Below are 13,589 nucleotides of genomic sequence, written 5' to 3'. Positions count from 1 at the left end.
AAACTGTAATAATAATAGTAACCTATTAAAATAACTAACTGTTGCAATAGTTTTTGTGTAAAACCTAAATTTTCTTAGTCGTCTCCTATTTAAGCTTTTTGGAAAAGGGATATTAAAATTTTTATTTGTACAAATTTAAGAAAAAGAAAAAAATAACTGTCTTCGGTAAATATTTTACCTCTTACAATTTTCTTGTGCATCACTGCACATTTCGAAAGCCCACACTTGAAAACCCCTCACCTTGAGAGACTTATATGTGTAAAGAGTTGCACTTCGCTAAAGGTTGAAGTACAATTGATGTTGCACATATTACGAGGTGCATTTAAAAAGTAAAGGCCGATTGATTATATGAAACTAGAAAAGAAAGTCAACTTTATGCACATAAAGGCTGATCGGGACTGGACCTACAGTTTAAAGTGGGATCCAAACCACTGTGCCATGTGCAGCAACATTGTATTAATGGTTACAAACATTGTTCCATTTTTTTCCAAGCACTTTTGGTATCGTGGAAGAAGCTTTTTCATACCCTCTGCATAGAAGTTCACCACCTGGAAGTTTAGCCAATCCAACACTGTATTTTTCAACACCTTGAATTCTTCAAATCATTGATGCACAAGCTGTCATACAAAACCGACGATGTAGAATGCGGAGCTGAGGATGTGTTGTTATCCATGACAACGCTAGACCACACAATGTTGCGCTCACTCTTCAGACTAGGGATGTACCAAAACCGATTACAGATGTATGAATACCGGCAAAAATTTACATTTTGGACTCGGTATTGGGATCGACAAAAATAAGATATTTAAATCTTTACCGATAATACTAGAGTTTTACCTTTTTATATTTTATATTTTGATTTTGTAAGATTTACTGAAAATTAGGTTATGAATCTTCATTGCTGAACTGACTATTCCATGATCCACTGTTGTATTGGAAATTGAAAAATGAGTATCCAAACCTGAAGCAAGTGGTGAGAAAATACTTGGGCATACCTGCTGCATCAGTATTCTGTGAACGAGTGTTCAGTGTTGCTGGACAGATTTCCGAAAAGAGAAGAAACTCATGTTTCTGAAGTTGAATCTGACAGCATTAAATTTACAATATTAAGAACAAAGATTAATTTTGCATTTCAAAGAACTGCTTGTGTACTGATGTTAAATCTCTGAGAATATATTTGTATGTACATACTGTATATATAATATGCAATAGAAATATACATAGTAAATTTATTTTTGTCATGTTGAAAATAACATTTAATTTCTGTCGAATAATCTTACGTATCGGAATAAGTTAAATATTAGCTTCGGTATCTCTTCCAAAAATTATCGGTGAGTACATCGGCATCAGTAAATTTCCAGCTTCGTTACATCACTACTTCAGATGATTCAGAGGTTCGGATGGCAACTTTTTGATCACTCCCAGTATAGTCTGGACTTTGCACCAAGTGACCATCACGTCTTCCTACAGCTCAAAAAGTGTGGCTTGTGTCTCAACGAGGTGTTGAAAAAGGCAGTGTTGGATTGGCTGAACTCCCAGGCAGCAAACTTCTGTGTCTGTCACAAATTTCAACAGATTGATTAATTGATTCAATTAGGTTATTTTATGTTGCTTTTTTTCTGCCACATGTGGTTAGTGTAAAGATGAAAATGAATGGTGTGATATGATGAGATGGATGAGTGGACAATCACAAACACACATAGACAACACAACACAAGGATCATACTGGTTGCAGGTCCAGGCACCAAAGCCTCCTTAGTCTGTATGATGCAGTCCAGGGTGCACTACTGGAAGAGAGTTTGACATTTGAGTGTCCTCACTTCTTACATCCCATCACAAACTTCAAGTGCCAGGATTGATATTGGTGGAAATCAGTAAGAGCATCAGAATTGGCACACCCTAATACGTAACAGTAATACAGAGTGATTCAAAAGCCTCTTGACATTTTAATCGAAAAACATTTATTAACAAAATTGGCAGTACTAATGAAAAGTAATCTAGAAAAGAAGGTACTCGGTACATTTCAGTGTGGTGGCTCTGAATCCCGAACGATTCTGGTGAAATAGGGTGGGTCGCCATTTTGCTGGAAAACAAATGTCTTTTGTCGCATCCTGAAAACCATTCATTAGCGAAAATGTCAAAGACTTTTGAAGCACCCTCTAAATAAGAAGCAAATAATATACCTCTCCAGGATCATTGAACCAAAGTTCCGAGTGCAATCTATATGGATGCTGCTTCTTGCGTTCCAGCTCCTCCATTGTGGAATCATCATCATCTGAACTCTCTTCTCCAGATGAAGACTCACTGGAACTTTCCGCATCTGTTTCTGGAGAAAATACAAGAATAAAGTACAGTAAACATTAAACGCAAAGTTCGCAAAATGTAGTAACTTTCAATGAGCAGTTTCTATTAATACGAGGTGCATTTCAAAAGAAAGGGCCCTTTATTTATAAAAAGTGACTGTCAACAGTGATCCGATTGCTCCTGTGCAATAACATCAACTGGTCCATCGGTGACCTAACAATCATATTTTCGCTAGTCAGCTGTTGGTTATCCTGTGATTTAGATCGTGTTAAAATGACTAATGGCCAGTTGAGAAGTACGGTCTGTGATTCAATCTTTTACTGCCAAAAGTCATAATGCTGCTGAGAGAATTGTGAGAAGTGTATGGTCCAAATATAACGAGAGAAGGAAGAGTAGGGTAAAAGGTAATGGTGTTGTCCAGTCATGGACACTTCTGGGTTGTAATGACTGCATTTACTTTCAATAGAATCGTTACAACCCAGAAGTGTCCGTGACTGTACATTCACACCCACCAAAGATGAAAAAGTTCAACGAAACTCCATCTGCACGAAAAGTCATGGCAACTATGTTCTGGGACAAAGGAGGTGTGTTTTTCGTGAATTTCATGGAGTAGGGGAAAACAATCAGATCGTAGACTTACTGTGCACTATCAAAAGTAAGATGTGTCATACAAAAACCGACAACGACATGGAATGCTGTGCTCAGGAACTGTTCTTATACATGACAATGCTAGACCACACACTGTTGCCCTGCCCTCACTCTCCAGATGAACGAGAGGTTCGAATGGGAACTTTTTTGATCACTCCCCGTATAATCTGGACCTTGCATCTAGTGACTATGCATGTCAATGATTTGCAAAAACTGAGGTTTTGAAAACGGCAGTGTTGGATTTGCTGAACTTCTATGTACAGGGTTTAAAAAAACTTATTCAATGATACCAAAAATTCCTTGGATTGATTGAATTAAAAATTTTGGGTGTCGGCACATCAGGCTATTTTGCACCCTTCAGTGATTGCGTGGATGCCCCCTTACATAAAACTCTTACCTAAAATTTACAAATATAAAAAAGGGGTGTAAAAAGCCCCTCAAGAAAGGTTAAAAAATGCAGGTTGTAAATGGACCTGCACTGGACAAACGCAACACATTAAAAAAGGTAGGGATAGTTTAAAAACTACCTCCAAGACAGAGGAAGAGACCTTAAGAATATAAAAACGTTGGCTAAAAGACTGACGTCGTCACCAAACATGGATGACAAGTTATTGGGAAGGTTAAAACTCTGTCTAAAGGGATTAAAATCAGCACAATCAAGAAGAATGTGTCGAACACTTAAACAACGTCACAATTACGGCACAACGAAGGGTCCAGTACTTGCAGCAAACGACTATGTGTTAGACAGCAATGACCTATTCGGAGCTGCACTTCTTCTCGGCGCAAGAGACGAGGTGAGGAACGTCAAGCACCAGTGACGGGCTTGATAGTTCGAAGCTTGTCCCCCCTTGTCTCATCCCATTCGGCTTGCCATGTTTCAAGAACGACGACAACGAAACACATTCTGAAGGTCCCTAGCTGGCAGTAGGTGGACGAGAACGTCGCTGTCTGCATCAGCAGACTTAGTGGAAGCATCAGCTGCTTTGTTCCCCTTGATGCCCACGTGACTAGGGATCCAACAGAAGCACACTTCAGCTCTGGCACACAAGGACACTAGCCGTCGAAAGATACGCTGCACTACAGGATGTCTGGAATTGGGTACTCTCAGACTCTGGAGCACACTGGTGGAATCTGTGTATACTAGAACTTTCTGCAGGCCTTGAGGACTGCAAACAGTTCTGCTGTGTAGATTGAACAGGCACCCCAATGTAGGACGAAACTGTAGCTGTGAGTGTCCACAACAAAGGCACATCCCACTGATTCTGCAGATTTGGGCCAATCCGTGTAAAACATATTAAAATTGGGGTGCTGAGTTGGAAGCTCTAAAAACGTATGCTGGCATTCTACCATTGGTGTTTCTGCCTTTGAGAGGGCAGTAAGTCGATAGAAGGTGCAGGAAACTTCCAAGTTGGGAGAGACGGTAAAAGTGGAGAGATGACAGCCCTTGGAAAATTATGGTGACTATGTTGAGAAACGAAGTAGATATGTATATGTTTGTAAACACAATTACAGTCTTGCTACACTTCCTTTCTTCTTTGATATAATCAATCGGCCCTTATTTTTGAAATGTGCCTCATACAAGTGAACTAGCATTGTTGACAATTTGAGAATCAAAAACTAAGTAAAAGAAGCACATTTCAGATTTTGTGAATATTTTTTCTTAAGGAAATTAATAAGTGATGGGCAAAGGAAATTATATTTTTTGAAAGAGTCCATAATATGTTCCCTTGCATTTCAAATAAGATCAGAAACCATGAAAAATATACTGCAGTTCTTAAACTTTGGTTTATATCAGCTGCCTGCAAGGCTTTCATTAGGGATGTGAGACACATGCTACCACACACGCCTCCTGTATCCAATACATATCTAGGGAAAGTAAATTTGAATCAGGATCCCAAAATGGAGGGGAAAAAGTGTTTTCAAAATGTCAAAAAGGTACTTTCAAAATATTTTTCCTACATTTAAATATCAGTCATAACTGCATGAATTGAGTGAAGGATTAATCTCAGGGGATTATCCTGTAGAATTCTAACATCTTTAGTATGTTGTCTCAGCGAAGGCCTCCCCGGTGGAGTAGTTGTAATGTCGCTGCCTTGTAATTCAAGAGGTCTCAGGTTTGATATCTGGTGGAGGCACATACTGGTTTGGATCCCACTTTAAACTATAGGTCCAGTCCCGATTACTATATCTGTGTATAAAGTGGACTTAAAAACTCAAACTCATTTGTTATATAGAATATAGTAAATGTTTGTGGCAACAATGAATCTTTAGTGCATGGTCACATAAACATTTTAGGCAATAATTTTTCAAGTGGTGATTAGCGAGTTGAGCACTTTACTGTTATCAAGAAAAAACTGTCTGCCTTCATATACTGTACATGTTATCATATTTTGTCAGTGGTTTAGGATGAAAACCTGTGTGTATGTGTGCGTGTAACAATATAAAATAATTAAATAATAATAACCCATGGCTTGACATCCCTCGAAGGGCCTTGGCCTATCTCCCTGCTGCCAGTCTCCCTCCCACAATCCTACCTACAGGTGTGGAGTTCTTCAACCGGTAATGGGGTGACGTGGGGTTAGCACATCAAACCCATAGCCGTTGTAGGAGATTTCCAATGATTGATTGATTTAGTTTATTTTACTTCGCGTTTTGTGCCTCTTGGCTAATTTGCAAAGATGGGGATGAGTGATGAAATGATGAAATTGATGAAGGGACATTCACAAACAACCAAGCCCGACCAGGATTCGAACCCGGGACCCTTGGCGTCGCAGCACGATGTGCTAACCACTCAGCCACAGGGTCGGGCAGGAGATTTCCAAGACCGGGTTATGCTACTCACTCGTAGCTCCCCAATTTCCTCACGATGGTGGGTTGCCACCGGCCCATTACACTGGCCGAGAACCCAGACACTGAACCTAGGCAGACTCGAGCTCATGCCTTCCTGCAGTCGGGGCCCAAAGCACAGCACCTCAGACCGCATGGCTACGGAGGAGGACATAAAATGATTACACAATACTAATAATCAAGTGGAAGAGCATAATTTTTCATGAGAAATAGAAGTTGTCTATATTTTCACATCTTAAAGTGTCTACAATTTCATAAAAACAAAATTGCCTGCCTTTTCCAGTTTTTCCAGACAAAGAATCAAAATTCTAGAGACCAAATCATAAGGACAACTGGTGTACTTGTCTGAGAGAAGGTCACTAGAATAAGATCAATCTTATCATTTACAGCGGTAGTTATTATAATATAATATAATTATAATATAATATTTCAGCTAAATGAACACTTAGAATTCCACTTAACCAAGTACTGGAATATTTACTTCACATGTAAAGGTTAATAACGAGAAATGAAACTAAATAGTAATTGACTGTTGCATATGGGGAGGGAAGCAAGTATCGGGGGTGAGTTTTTATGCAATACATACCATGATTAATAAACAATATTTTTTAAAAAAAATATTCACAAATTACTGCACAATTATAGTAGAATGTAATAACTAGAGCCCGGAAGTTCAGGCATTTATTTTCGTTAAAATAGGCAGGCAAAAGGGCATTTATAATGTGGAAAATAGGCACTAAAAATGAAAGAAAGGCAAAATAAACCGAAAAAAGGCTCATTTGGAAGTCGCTTACTTTTATCCATAATTTCTGGCAAAATGTTAAAATCTAAATTGGGAAGAGCATTTCAATTTTTTCCGTCTTGATTGCACATAACTACAAGGTGCTTTTTAAGTTCTCAACATTCATTGCTAGTCGTCTGTCAGAGAGAATGTTTTTCATAATAGAAAATGATCTTTCACGAATTGAAGCCGCTTCATTTTCTGGAAGAGCATCCATCACCTCACTGATTTTTTGAAGGTTGTTGGCATAATATATAGCTGCCCATCTCGTCAAGACCAGAGGTGTTCACCCTCCGGAGGGCGACCCTCGTGAGGGCAGACCTCACCCTCACCCTCACCCTCCGGAAGACTTGTGAGGGTGAGGGCGGTGGAGGGTGAGGGCAACTCCGATCTCGGAGGGTGAGGGCGGTGGAGGGCGAGGGCGAAAGCGATCTCGGAGGGTGAGGGCGGTGGAGGGCGAGGGCGAGAGCGATCTCGGAGGGTGAGGGCGGTGGAGGGCGAGGGCGACTGCGATCTCGGAGGGTGAGGGCGGTGGAGGGCGAGGGCGAGAGCGATCTCGGAGGGTGAGGGCGTTGGAGGGCGAGCGCGAGAGCGATCTCGGAGGGTGAGGGCGGTGGAGGGCGAGGGCGAGAGCGATCTCTGAGGGTGAGGGCGGTGGAGGGCGAGGGCGAGAGCGATCTCGGAGGGTGAGGGCGTTGGAGGGCGAGCGCGAGAGCGATCTCGGAGGGTGAGGGCGGTGGAGGGCGAGGGCGAGAGCGATCTCGGAGGGTGAGGGCGTTGGAGGGCGAGGGCGAGAGCGATCTTGGAGGGTGAGGGCGGTGGAGGGCGGAGGGCGAGAGCGATCTCGGAGGGTGAGGGCGTTGGAGGGCGAGGGCGACTGCGATCTCGGAGGGTGAGGGCGGTGGAGGGCGAGGGCGAGAGCGATCTCGGAGGGTGAGGGCGTTGGAGGGCGAGGGCGAGAGCAATCTCGGAGGGTGAGGGCGTTGGAGGGCGAGGGCGAGAGCGATCTCGGAGGGTGAGGGCGGTGGAGGGCGGAGGGCGAGGGCGACTGCGATCTCGGAGGGTGAGGGCGTGCGGAGTGAGGGAAAGTGGAGGGTGTTGGAGGGTTAGGGCAAGTGGAGGGCGATGGAGGGTGAGGGTTATGGCGGGGCCAGATCGAGACACGAGGAGATAGGATTAAATTTAATTTATTTTTGTTTCAAGAATAATTATAAATTTCCTTCACCCAATAAGCGACTCATTCGGTAACGCGTCTGACTACCATGCCAAAGGTCCCGGGTTCGATCCAAGGCCGGTTCAAATCAGGAACTTTTCTAACGTTGTAAGGGGCCCCGGCGCCCACACAGCATCGAATAACATGGGTACCTGGGGGAAACCCTGGGGGGTAAAGGCGGTCAGGGGCATGATGCTGATCACATCACCCCCACTCACGACCGGATCAAGGAAGTGTGGAGCGTAACCCCCGCATCCCCTATACGCATTCATGTCGTGGTGCTAAGCACAGGGGAGCACTTTACCTTTTTTTTACTTTACTTCACCCAATATAATGTATCAATTTTTCGATAATATTTTGTTCCCGTTGTAATTTACATCGAATACTATTTGACCTGACATCGAATGGAATTGAAGCTCAAAAAGAGATATTACGATTTATTCCTGATGATCTCCTACAAATTTCTATGAGCGTCAAATGTCTATTTCTGAGGCATTAAGGCATTAATGAAATTGACGCCTAATTCTAAGAATTACCTGCACCTGCACATTCCACCCTGCTGGTAGTCAGTGTGCGTGCCTATGGTACCATGAAAAATGCGCTAGATGATTCATAGAAAGCGTCCGCGGGAAGGGAAGACTGCAGGTACTTTATTTAACGGCAGATATTTTGATATTTTCACTTGACTAGAAGAGCTTTACTTAGACACAGAAAAACAATCCAATAGGTTTAAAGCCCTTAATGTATAAATACCTTATAAGGGTAGTAATATTCGGAGATATTTGAATCCATATGTAAAGTAAAACCACACACAGGTACCAACTAACTTCTAGCCATGATTTTTGAAACAAAAATAACACTGGAGAACAGTGAAATTGCGGCACAGTGTTTGAGAGCTAATTTAGGGCAATTTCATGCTGCTGAATAATGATATGATACTATATTTCCTGAATTGGCTCTAATTTATGAAATAAATGCAACTAAACCAAAATGGCGGAAACATAAGACATACATATAAATGAACTTCCAACAACAATTTAATATTTCTTTTTGTGATTACAATCATTATTATAAAAATAAATTTATATAGGCCTATGATCATACTAATTAAGAAAATATGTACACAATGAAGTAACAAACTATGTGAAACGTTTTCTATACGATTTCCTGCTGTATTGCTTTTTAGGACAATCCCTCTGTAAGCTCCAACAATAGTCGGCCATCATGTGGCGATCCCACCGTCCCTGGTACCTTTCTTCCATTATCCTTATATCCTGATGGAACCTTTCTCCCCGTTCTTCACTAAAATCACCAAGGTTTTCTGGGAATCTGTCAATGTGGCTATGTAGAAAATGTATCTTCACAAATTTTCTCAAAATTTTTCAACATATTTCCAAATATATATCGCGGTAGTTTTCTGGTCTGCGATTCCCCAAAAAGTTTTTGACGACGGACACAAAGCTCAGCCAGGCCTCAGATTCGATGTAAGACATGTAAGTTGTAAAATTGGCATCATTTATAAGTGTACGAATTTGTGGTGGTCCGTCAAAGATTCCTGCCTTCAATTTTTCAATACTTAGTCCTGGAAAAGTGTGGCATATATATTTGAAACAATCAACACTTGTATGTAAGACCTTTACAAACTGTCTTATCAACCCAAGTTTAATATGCAGTGGCGGAAGGATGATATTGTCCCTATCTATCAGCGGTTCATGAATGATATTAGCTTTTCCCACTAATATTTTCCCTTGGGGGCCAAACTTTTATCGTCCAATGCTTTTCTCTAGCACGACTATCCCACAAACATAGGAAACAGGGATATTTTGTGTACCCACTTTGCTGTCCTAGTAAAAAATTCACCATCTTCAAATCCACACACACGAGCCACTTATGTTCAGCATATTCAATTTTTTTCTAAAACCATTTTTATGTTTTGGTATTCTTCCTTAAGCTTTGTTGTGTCCGATATATTGCCTAGCAATGCTTCATAAGTTGCCTAGCAACAATTTACAAATAAATAAATAAGTTTCTTAATGGGAATTTCAGCCCATTATCAAATTTTGATATTACCGAGAAAAGCGTAGAGTAGTTTTACCTCCTACATTTTCCATTGTGTGTTTATTTTTATAACTGGAGTCAATTCAACTGAACCAATCATACAATTGGCAATCACAGCTGTTTTGGGTGCTGAAACTCTTATTAAAGTTTATGCCACAAAATAAAATCTTTTTTTGTTCCCCAGTGTAATCAATGTTGAAAAAACACATTCCTTCGTTTTATTATTATTTTTTTCAAATTTGTTTCATCTTTTAAAATCCGTGTTTTAAATGTGATTTAGTGCTTAGGAATGTGTGTCCCTTCTGGATTTGAAAGGTTTATGGGTCATTCCATGTCAATTCAACCAGACCATGCTACCCATGATCTCAAAGTTTGATGAAAGGTGCAACATCAACACAAGTATTTTTATAATGAACTTATATCATCTAACTTACCCAGAAATAAAATTGATAACTTTTTCATTCCTTCTGAAATTTTGACAACTTATTTCTGAATTTTTTTTAAAAAGGCTACCGGAGTATATATTATTCAAATTAACTTAAAATCTAAGATTTTAGCTTCAAAATATCATTGAAGCAATTTTTTAGAGTATAAAATTTTAAATAATTCCCAGAAGGCGGGGCACAGGAAGTCGTGCCCCTTCCTTGGAAATTGAAGGTCAACCTAAAAATATATATTTCACATATATAATTTTATTTGACACAGTCGTTTGCGTTTATTTTTAAATGGATATCGCAGGGACATATGCTGGGTTCGGAAAGTGACTTTTTTAAAACAGTTACAGTTAAAAAGTAACCGAGTTACTTGTTATAAAAATCATTAATTGGAATAAACTAATATGTGAAGACTTACATGCATTTTATTTATGCTTCTGGCTGGTTCGAAAGTTTTAATAAGTCTTAATTGTATAAGTCTTCATATATTTATATTATTCATTAGAGGCGGAAAGTATTCCTGTAGGGAGGGGACAAATTATCAATTATTTCTAGTGGAGAGGAGGTATTGAGTTTCAAATAAGAAAACCTCTTTTCGAATTCCCCATAACAACAATAAATAACATGTCATAATAATTTTCTTCAATATACTACAAACTCATTGTAAATTTTTTTATTGGAATTAGGAATCTTATAAGCTGGTATCGAGATAAGACAAGACTTAGCATAGTCTCGGTCTCGGCTCTAGTTGTAAGCACCAATCTCGATCTCGAGGGGCAAATTTCGGTCTCGTCTCAAGTCTGTAGCATAAGAAACATACGCAGCATGTCGATGCACGAACTTTCACAGCGTATAGAGGACGAGATAAACAAATTTAACAACATTTTTGTACATTTCGACTCAACTAATCCTCGGAAAAGAATAATTTTATCCTGAATTTATAAAACTGAGCTTCACAAGGCCATTGCTGCCACTAACGGATTATCTTTGCAATTCCGATAAATAAAATATATACATGATCTAAAGTGTTGCTCACGAAATGAGACACGCGCAGTGGTAGCGTCGTTGCCCTGTAATCTAGGGGTCCCGGGTTCGATACCCGGTGGAGGAACAAGTGGTTCGGATCCCACTTTAAACTGTAGGTCCAGTCCCGATTAGCCATACTGTGCATAAAGTGGACTTAAAACACCAACTTAACAACAACAACAACAACGAAATGAGACACGATACGGGACAAGCTTTTTGAAATTCGAAATGAAACTGAATGCCTGTCACGTCTCACTGTTGCGATGAGACACGAGACAATACAAGACGGCTCGTGAAAAGTCTCGTCCCGTCTAGAAGAATTACAAACAAAAAACATTAAACAATTGCAAACATTTATTTACTTGGAAAAACGTAGTTTTCTTGGAAACCCAGACCAGCATTTATTACGTCTAAAAAAGGATAACGTGCAAAGAGTAATGAACAAATATCTAAACTTTTTTTTAATACTCTTTAATAATTGGAAGTAACCCATCCTTATTTCCCATTTTTCAATTTATTCAAGGTTATTAATTGTGTGTTGTGTTAAAACTCCAAATACAAATGCAATTCATACAATACAGATTCAGTTTTTGTGAAAATAATTGTGATAGGGAATGGGCAGTTCAAGAAAATATTGTAAACTGTATAAAGAAAATTGAGGGCTTTTCTTCTTTAAAAAAATATTATTTGCTTATTGTTTTAAAAGTTCTCGTTTCTAATGCACGAGAAATATTTTATGAAGCTTTTAGGAAATCCTTTCTTTTCTGTAATGTACTATGTATTGCAGTTCTGGATAGGTTTTGTGTTCGCACTACACACATTTAATTCTTTTTTTTTCTTGACAGCGGCAAGATTAGAATTTAAAGAAAACAATCCATTTCCACAGTGCATAGAAGTTCTTATAAGAATTCAATAGCAATAATAAAAAAAAAAACCACTCATTTATTGAACTTTCAGACCGAAGCGACATGTAACATGTATCTTTTGGAAAGCAATCTTCAGAAATCTTTCGAACTGAGGCGACACGAGGAGCTACAGGTGTCGTTTATCGCTTACGTGTCGCTCGGTCTATTGGAATAGGCGATGAATTCTTTCTTATCGTTTGTCCCTTCACAGACGACAAGCAATGCGTGTCACTGGAAACGAACCCTTAATAATACATGAAACCTTTCGCATTGACGTGTGATGCTTGGACTGAATACCGTCTTGCCCAAGTTTCTCTTGTTTGTCGTTTCGGCTTGCAACTTCCGTGTCGCTTGTTGCCTGTCTCTTCGCTATCGAAGCGACAAGCGACACAGGCCCCTTCAGTCTATAAGCAAGCATACACTGCGTGTAGACGAACAATATAACTTCAAAAAGGAAAACGAAATAATAAAGAACTATTTAAGATCCATGTTCACAACATGCCTGTAGGTGTTGCTGTGTTCATTCGCGGATTTTGGTTTGCGAGCAGTAGCCATTTACCACTGCAGAAAATCAGCAACGAAGTAATTGCATTCTCTATCACTATCACAGATCAAATAAAGGGGCTCGTTGTTCTGCAGCTATGAACCGAGTGGACCTGTTTGTTACCCCTTAGGCGACTTTCTGAAGCAGATTCCATTCTCAATACGAGGAACGTTTATATCTGGAAATCTTTGTCAAGATAAGAGACCTGGCCACAAATTCTGGTCCTGGGAAGGATTGAATGCGCTCTCCCCCTCCCCTGCTCTTTTAACAAGGAAACGAGGAGATAGTTGGCGTCTGTGCTTTGTCAGCCTTGAAAATTTGGCTTGGGTGATTCCACGAAAATCTTTAAAAGTTGCCAAATGTAGCTCTTGTCCCACGCCACAAATATTCAAGTTTGCAATTTAAGTGTCGTAAAGTAACTATTACCTGTAACTAGTTGCTTCCAATCAATGCTTCATATCGACGGAGTGTTTCTTTCAGGGTGCGGCACTATTATGGGGGAATATTCCTCGTTTACAACCCTTCCACGAAAAAATAAAATCTGCGTATGCCCATGATTATTGATTATTTGACTGAAAGCGTACTCTTAGAATTACTTATATTAGAGTGGGTGGTTTAGGAGTGGTTATGTCCAGGACCCTTAACCGACAATACCCCTCGAGAATGAATTATGTCAAATTTTTAATCAATAGATTTAGATTGATTGATTTGATTTATTTATTTGGTTTTTAAGTCCACTTCATGCACAGTAGCTAATCGGAACTGGACGTACAGTTTAAAGTGGGATCCGAAACACTATATGTGCCTCCACAGGGTTTAGAACTCGAGA

The 13,589-nt window shown here is 39.9% G+C and overlaps 1 protein-coding gene across 1 annotated transcript in view; it reads right to left on the bottom strand.

The window, feature by feature from the left end:
* Positions 1 to 13,589, bottom strand: part of drosha (ribonuclease 3 drosha) — a 221,289-nt gene that overhangs the window by 132,874 nt on the left and 74,826 nt on the right. Inside the window, exon 5 of the mRNA XM_083144582.1 lies at positions 2,184 to 2,326. Coding sequence (XP_083000708.1) covers positions 2,184 to 2,326 — 143 coding nt within the window. The remainder of the gene's footprint in view (positions 1 to 2,183; positions 2,327 to 13,589) is intronic.

The sequence above is a fragment of the Lepisma saccharinum genome, chromosome 23, assembly GCF_977018435.1.
Source record: "Lepisma saccharinum chromosome 23, izLepSacc3.1, whole genome shotgun sequence".
In the NCBI taxonomy this organism is placed as follows: domain Eukaryota; kingdom Metazoa; phylum Arthropoda; class Insecta; order Zygentoma; family Lepismatidae; genus Lepisma; species Lepisma saccharinum.
Note: the sequence above shows the minus strand (reverse complement) of the source record. Positions and strands in the feature narration are given on the sequence as shown.